The sequence below is a fragment of the Gobius niger genome (genome assembly GCF_951799975.1).
Source record: "Gobius niger genome assembly, chromosome: 5".
NCBI classification, from domain to species: Eukaryota; Metazoa; Chordata; class Actinopteri; order Gobiiformes; family Gobiidae; genus Gobius; species Gobius niger.
In genome coordinates, this window is record NC_136856.1 from 6,171,266 (window position 1) to 6,179,729 (window position 8,464).

The following is an 8,464-nucleotide window of genomic DNA, read 5'->3' on the forward strand; positions in this document are numbered from 1 at the left end:
GATTGTCAGTGAAATAAACCAATTAGCGATTAGCGGACGTGACGACAGCTGTGTCCAATTAAACAAATATGAAGTGAATATTAACTCACGCGGAGACCGCGAGGCAAAATCCTCGACTACTTCATCCAATGATTAGTTGTGGCTGATGTTAGCGTTAATTGAACTAAAAACATAGAGGTGCAGCGAGTGACGTAACCTTCTCATTTCTCTGTGACGGTCGTGATTGGTTCGGCTCGGCCTTAGCCGCCAATAACAACTTGTCTACCGTGCGTGGCCAGACCCACCTTCTTTCGTGCAGAAAGAAGGTGGGTGTGGTTTATCAGGCTAGTGTTTCTAAAGCAGTTCGCTGTTTCTCATCTCGTCAGCAGGGGGCAGCACTCGCGCCAGGTCACGGCGCACATTTAAAGCGAAGCAGAGCAGACCGGAAGTGGCTGTGTTTACAAGTCGACGAAGCTAGCCCGCAGACTCCGCAGACTCCGCAGACTGAAGCCGTTTCCCTCGGGGTGTTTAGGATTATTTGAGCGGATTCACTGATGGGGGGTCACGGGGGCCACGGGCTGCTGGGGAACGAGCCCGAGTCTCTGGATTACTCCGTGCACGAAGCCTGGAACGAGGCCACCAATGTTTATCTGCTGGTGATTCTGGTCAGCTTCGGCCTGCTCATGTACGCCCGCAAGTAAGAACAAGCTGACTCAAAACGGCTCAGGCTCGATCAGACGGAGAACAAACCGGCCCCGGTGTTAAAACTGTGACCATTTGCTCTATTTTAGTCCATTTGAGTTGACGATGTTTGAAGTGCGCATTCAGACTGTGTTACGTCACACTACTTTTTTGTGTATTTCACTTCACATTAACAAAATAAACCGTAAACCAATATTTAGGCATGTGGTTCTTAAACTTGTTCATGGGGTCATTTAGACTCGGGTAGCCCACTGAATTTTTATTTTTTTAATGTAAGCTTGTAGATGTGATCTTTACATAATAATAACCATATTTTTCCAGACTTTTGAAGGTGCAAACAAATGGAAAACATCCCAAAATGTGTGTAAATATTAGGGCTGGGACAAAATATCGGATCGGATTTGGATCGCAATACTTTGTGCTGCAATACCAAGTACTTTTTCAAGAATCGCAATACTTATAATACTTGTGATTGGGGGAATTTTTATCCTGCAGTCCTTTATTTTCCAGTAACAGCACTTTGTTACATTTTGTTACACTTCAAACAAATGTCCAAGGGCATTGTGTTATAAACTTTGGACACATGAGAATTGTCTTTTTTTTTTTTTTAATTGTGAGGTAAAAATATTATTACAAATCCCAAATACTTACTGTATCGCAACACTTATCGGATCGGCTCCTGAGTGTCGTGATACATATCGGATCATGACAAAGGTGGATCGTCCCAGCCCTAGTAAATAGTGACATTAATAGTGACCACAGCTGATCAACTTTTGGACTTACTCGTTTTGCGCACAAGCAAGCCCATGGCAAAATAACCCTTAAGTATCACCACATAAAATATCTGACCCACCAAGTCCCATCAGGCCCAGACCGAGGTCAAATCAGGATTAAAATGGGTCTAAAGCAAATTACACAACTTAATGGTAGCATAAAGTAAATCATCTCTATAAGTCCAAATATTAGCACAGTTTGAAAACCACTGCTGCTGGAGTGTCCCTTTATTACATTTACAGGGAAGTATTCCGCAAATGGAGTTTTTGAGCGTTTGACCGTGCTACAGTGTTCTCTCGTGGAAAACAGACCTGGAGCTGAAACTTCCCAGTGGCTGTTTTTAGCAGCAGTTCTAGAAAGTTCCACCTACGTATCCAGGAAGAGCTCTCCTCACCTCTCACCATCCAGTGAAACCACAGGATGTCTAGTTTCAGCTGTTTTAGATCAATATTGCTATTTCTAATCGACAAAGTGTAAGACAGTGATAAAAATGTGTTGACAGCATCATAAAAAAGTATAATATCCGTTCTTTAATCTCTTTCCCCCTTAGCTTTCAAATGAGGTGTTACTCTGGCCTATAGGCTGTAAGCTTCAGTCGAGGAGCTTTTAGATTTGGGTAAAACTGAACAGGAGTAAATGTGCTTGGTTCAGGTGGGAGTTGCTGTAGAAATGAAGTGGATCCTGAGTAACAGATGGTTGTTATTGCTCTGGTTTTCGCGAGTCATGACCCTGCTCGTGTTCTGTGTTTGAGGAACAAGAGGAAGATCATGCGGATCTTCACGCTGCCTCCGACCGTCGGCGCCGGCACCGAGCCAAACTTCTACGACTCGCTGCAGAAGGTGCGGCTCCGGCAGCAGCTGGAGATGTACTCCCTCGGTGAGTCTAGAGTTGACTGGTTTCGATTATCCTCACAGGTCATGCCTCAGTGCCCCGGGGACGGTCCTCTGGCTCAGCAGCAGAACAAACACTCGCTAATTTAGTGATCCTGTAAACGACTTGAATTCTGTCTGTGTTGTGGCCTCCTCCTGAGAGGCCTGAGGGCGACCACACAGGACCACACGGGCCGCACTGTTGCTTCTATTTGGACGCTCGTATGTGTTCACTTCAGATTCCCTCTTTCCAAAGGGTGTCTCTATGATGACACTCATCACCCGCACATGTGTGTGCATTTAATGACAACACACACTCATCACCCGCACATGTGTGTGCATTTAATGACAACACACACTCATCACCCGCACATGTGCGCCGTGTTCGGTGTGTAGGCACCTTGAGTCTTGTATAAGACCGCTCTGGCTTTGGTGGAGTGTCACATTCTGACCACAAGCATAGGCACTGACCCCATGGGTGCTGTGGGACCCAATTCGCCCAAATTACAAATGATTCAATAGATATAACCTGTACATGTACCCTAACATGCGAGCGCAGTTTGGTCTTTACATTCATAAAGGTGGCGGCAGAGTGATGCTCCGCTCGTTTACTTCCATGAAAGAGACTCGGACTCAAACACGAGTGTGTGATATCGATTCTGACCCTTGTCTTTACTTTTTCACTTGGCACCCATTGGGAAAAGCATAATGACCACAAGAGCAGTCCAGATGACGATTTAAGCTTCACTATGAAGAATACTTCCTGGATAAATGAGAGCCTTTATAAACAGAAAGCTGACATGTTGATGGAGTAAACTTAAAGTGAATGTTTGTCGGAGGAACGTAGTGCTTTAAAACAGTCTCTACAGCTGAACTTGATTTGTTCAAAGCTGCACATGGTTTGGGTGAATATTTGAAAGCTAAGAACCTCCTCCTGAGTTCAGCCCCTGAGCCGTAACAAACTGGAGACGAGAGCAGCTGGGATTGAGGAAGTTTATTTCCAAACTGGTTTGAACCCTGATCTGGAGCTCATTGTGCTCTGATTGGATGATTGTCTTAAGACACTTACAACAGTCTGTTTAAACCAGAAAACTATTCATTAATCACGGATAGATGTCAACTATTTCAGCAATCGATTTGTTGTTTCAGCCCTAATTCAGTTTCAGTTTGAGTACAGCCCAATATCACACACAGGGCTGACTGAACTGACTGAATCACAGGGAAAAAAAGTGAAATATTCTCAATGCCAGCCAAACAGAGAAACAATGAGGGAAATAAAATGGGACAGAAGAGAAACTTGAGGGAAAATGCAATAGTTTATATTTGTGTCTGACTTTTTCAGCACGGAAATACGACCAGCACCAGCAGAGCCAGGCGGACAGTGTCCAGCTGTCCATGGAGTAAATCACAGACCAGCATTTTCCAAAGGACTCTGAGCCACGGGGAGACTTTTACTGTAGATACTTGTGTAAAATAAAGTATGATGTGTAGTTTTTGGTGAAAATGAAGTTGCATTGATGAATATCTACAGACTGGACTTGTTAACTCTTGAACATTGACATAACTAATAACATAGCACCACAACTATTTACATGATTCATTTGGTCTTCAAAACTAAATGGGCCTTGATAATTTGCCAAAACAAACAGTTGTGCCAGATCTGATTGACAGTTCCTGTTAAAGTGAGTGGCACCGGACGATCGCTCGCTCCACGCCGACCCGCAGACAAGCGATTGCGTGGGTCGTCTCGGTCTCTTTCCTGCTAAACTGGCTGGGGTGACGCCTAAACGCTGGAACTGTCAGTTTGGCTCCGACTTCACGGAGGAGGTCTTGAATGAGGACTCTTTCATCTGCCACGTCACCCCCGGCTCCAGCAGAGGAAGGACTCCACTGACCTGAAAAACAAGCACCAGAACCACTGTAAACGTCAATAAATGATCAACAAAATATCAACATTTTCTAATCGCAAACCCCCACTTAAACCCTTCCTCATGGAGATTAGTAATGAGGATCAATTATTTGGAAGGTTTTCTGGTGAGAGAGAAAAGCTTCTAACAGACCGCCATGATGGGAAGTATGCTGATCACTCATACAGCTGCTGGGTCACTGATATCAACTTTTTAAATGTTTCACATAAAAAGTTGCATAATACGCCTTTAACGTGAAGGAGCAATGTTAATGAAGAAATGTTGGGCAGAAAAGTTCAGTTTTTAAGCTACGGACAGGAAGTGACATAGATAAAGGTAAAGTTCCACAGCAGTTTGACTCATTTCCCATTGACAGTTTAACATGGCCTCTGTCTATGTCACTTCCTGTCAGTGTCAAATCATTATTAGCAAAATCTTCACTATAGTTATGTGAACTATGTTTTTGGAAAAAATGTGTCTAATGTGTCGTGCACTTCAACCAAGAAAGTCCCTCTGAGATTAGGGATCTCAAAAATATATATATAATAATAATAATCGAGTTAATTATGGCCTAATTACTTAATCGCAATGAATAAGATTGAAGAATCCTTTACTGCGGGGTTCTATGTATTTTTAGACGTTTGTTTTTTTTATGCTTGTTTGTATTTTCCTCCTTTTGAACTTGTTTTCCTGGAGATGTGTGATCATTTCAAACACAATAGCAGTTTGATTTATTTTGGAGAATGACAGTTCATGTCAGCTTCTGTGTGAATAAAAAGGTTTGCAGGATGATTGTTTCTTGTGCCTTCTTTACCCTCTGGGAGTGTATTTACACCGCCGCAAAATCCTTAAATATTGATGGATTTGAAAACCCTTTTTTCATGAAAGGGTTCCCTTGATAATGACATGGAGCTTGCATATATTAACATAAACCTTTAGATGCCAATATTTATAATCAACAAACAACATTTTTACATAACATGCAATAAGTCTAAAATAAGAAACATTTGTTTAAATGGTGTTTTTTGTCTGTGTGACCGGCCTGTCCGTGTGGAAGTTGGAAGACTGACTTTGGCGTATTTTATGTTTTTGTGTAAAGTCAGTTTGTTGATTTTTTCCCAGCCCAAACATTGTCCTTGAATGCATATTTTTGGTGACTGTTTGAGCTTCCCACACACTTCCCGCACAAGGACGAAGCAGGAAAAGGAAAAGTGTCTGTGCCGCTAAAGTAAAGAGTGATTCATATTTTGAATTGATCTAAACCTTATGTAATTACAGTGGTGTGCAAAAGTTTGGGCACCCTGTAAATGTTCAGGATTTTCCTTTATAAATCATTGGTTGTCTGTAAAAGAAATTTCAGTAAAATATGTCATATAGGAGACATGCCTCAGTGACAAAATCAGGCATGTTCATATTGTATACACCACAAAAGAAGAAGTCAATATTTTGTGCATCCTTCTTTTGCAGAAATAACAGCCTGAACGCTTTCTATAGCTTCCACTTAGAGTCTGTATTTTGGACCATTCTTCCTTACTAAACATCTCCAGTTCAGGGGGATGATGCCGCCTCCAGAGTGACTTCCACGCAGCCCAAGATGAAGCGGAGATTTGGAGAGAACTTCAGGGATCTCACATTGGCATTGGGTGAAGTGTCTGCACCTGCTGGAGCCGGGATTCGAACCCCCGACCTTCCGATCATGAGACGACCCTCACTACCATCTGCGCCACAGAGGTTAATGTTTCCCATGATCAGTTTTATACTAAACAATTATGTAAAATTGAATTGTCGTTCATGTTTCATTATCCAGACTCCTGGATCAAATCATCACATTTCATTAAAAAATATATATTTTCAAATTATAACGGGTAGTTTAACTTACCCCACTCTCATTTTTCAGATTTATAGTCACTGATTTGTGATTTTTAATTATTATTATTTTTTAAATTTTGTTTAGAATATAACCAAACATTGTTAACAGACATTCTGAAACACAAATGAAACAAAAATAAAAACAACCTTGAGGCGTACATGCACAACACAATCAGTTCTTCACAGGTTCATTATACATTCTATGTAGTCGGTGAATGTATACTGAGGCATAGGGAGCTACAAGTGGTAACACAAAGAGATTTTTTTTTTTTCCTTCACATGTGCATATGGATACCGACCCTTGAATCCACACGCACATGATACAGGGATTAAGTGGGGGAACATTAAGTATATAACCATGTAACCATAACTTGAAAGTAAACCGCGATTAGAAGCACACCTATGGGCCTCGGGCCATTATTTGAAACTGCGAGTATATTTTTCCTTGGATAGTTGGTAGATCAACCAGTCATAAGTTATGAGAGTGAAACGTCACACATAAATCAACCAATCAGCTTCACCCTGACCCTGCCCGAGCCACTAACCCTAAGGATAGTGAGCTGGTGCCTAATCTTAATACGTCTCTGACTGGATGATGAATGTCCTGGGTCGGGGGGCAGCAGTCTCAGCAGAGATGCCCAGACTTTCCGATCCACGCACACCTCCTCCAGCTGTTCTGGGGGGACCCCGACCTCCTCCAGCTGTTCTGGGGGGACCCCGACCTCCTCCAGCTGTTCTGGGGGGACCCCAAGGCGACACCAGGCCAGCTCGGAGACATAGTCTCACCAGCGTGTCCTGGGCCTTCCACGAGGCCTCTTCCCACTAGGACATGCCTGAAACAGGCAGCTCCCTCTTCACCACGACAGACCGATACAGCGACCGCATCACTGCTGACGCCGCACCGATCCGTCTGTCGATCTCACGCTCCATCCGTCCCTCACTCGTGAACAAGACCCCGAGATACTTGAACTCCTCCACTTGAGGCAAGGACTCCCCAACGACCTGTGGAGGGAAGCACCTTTTTCCGCTGGAGAACCATGGCCTCAGATTTGGAGGTGCTGATCCTCATCCCGGCCACTACACACTCGGCTGCAAACCGCCCCAGAGGAGCTGAAGGTCCTGAACAACATCGTCCGCAAACAGCAGAGATGAGATCCTGAGGTTCCCAAACAGGACGCCCTCCAGCGCCAGTGCAGCCTCCGGTCATTATGGCTCAGGGGCTGAACTGATTCTTAGCTTTCAAACTTCACACAAACTTGTGCTCATGTGCAGCTTTAAGTTTATTCCATCGACATGTCCTCAAGCGGCTCCCCTTTAGGTTTTTGTGGGGAAAAAGTTAAAAAAATAAAATTCCAATGCATCATCTTTTACAACCTAGCAATTAACCTATTAATCGTAAAAACTAATCTGCATTTATGGTCAAAATAATCATTAAAAGTGTGGTTGATAAATGTGACTGAAGAGCAGCTCTTTCCTCTTGCAGTTTTGGAAGTACATTATTTGAAACTGTGCTTCTCAAACTGTAGGGATGCACCGATCCAATAATTGTATCAGATATCGTGGCCGATTCTGGAAAAATACGATATTGGGCATCAATTCCAAATATGTGATACTGAACATATAAATGTTTAGGCTGCACCTACTCTTTAATCTAATCACTGAGTTAGTTTAGTCTAGTCTTAACATTTTTGACAGAAACAATGAGTGTTTGTTTGTATTATCAGTAAGGCTGTCAATAGATTCTTTTTTTTAATCGCGATTAATCGCACTTGTGAATTATTAGAAATTTTTTCTAATAATTATATTCATTTTTTATGTTTTATCCAACATAAAACACTTACATTTAAAGCATGTGATTACTGATTGCACATTTCATTGACCAAATCCAGTTTCATATTTATGTTAGAAGCCCAACAGCTGAGAACCGGGATCTTCAGCCATTTCTGAAGATCCCGGGATTGATAACTCACTTTTTAGAGACATTTTCTTTTAAAATATATATATTTTTTGTTGAAATAGGTTGATTAAATTAATCGCGATTAATTTAATTAAGTATTTTTGCGATTAATTTGATTAATGTTGACAGCCCTAATTATTAGTTTATGAAATGCTGTTTAAGAATAACTGCTCTAACATATTTGTTATGCCCAAGTTATAATAAGATTAATTAAAAAAACAATGAACATCAAAACAGTTTGCAATCCATTTATTTTTAACAAAGAGAGGAAGATTCTTCACGACCCGTTCAGCTGCGATTATACAATTATAGTGCAAGGAAATAAAGCCAGCATTTAGAACAATGTAAACACTTCAGACTATTTACAAACCACTGTGGCAGAGCGGTTAGCCTTCTGTCGCGGTGGC

At 42.1% G+C, this 8,464-nt stretch overlaps 1 protein-coding gene across 1 annotated transcript; it reads left to right on the forward strand.

Annotated features, from left to right (window-relative positions):
* The first annotated feature begins 432 nt into the window (after positions 1-432).
* Positions 433-3,764, forward strand: smim19 (small integral membrane protein 19). Its single transcript, XM_079557503.1, has 3 exons — positions 433-676; positions 2,207-2,331; positions 3,667-3,764. The coding sequence occupies exons 1-3, from the start codon at positions 534-536 to the stop codon at positions 3,726-3,728; spliced, it is 330 nt and encodes a 109-aa protein (XP_079413629.1). The 5' UTR covers positions 433-533; the 3' UTR covers positions 3,729-3,764.
* Positions 3,765-8,464: the final 4,700 nt, after the last annotated feature.

What these genes read in the sequence shown, in the direction of transcription:
- smim19 (XM_079557503.1), top strand. Translation starts at nt 534, where the DNA reads ATGGGGGGTCACGGGGGCCACGGGCTGCTGGGGAACGAGCCCGAGTCT. An exon ending in CTGCTCATGTACGCCCGCAA is followed by an intron (nt 677 to 2,206) that starts GTAAGAACAAGC and finishes TCTGTGTTTGAG; the next exon opens with GAACAAGAGGAAGATCATGC. An exon ending in GCTGGAGATGTACTCCCTCG is followed by an intron (nt 2,332 to 3,666) that starts GTGAGTCTAGAG and finishes TGACTTTTTCAG; the next exon opens with CACGGAAATACGACCAGCAC.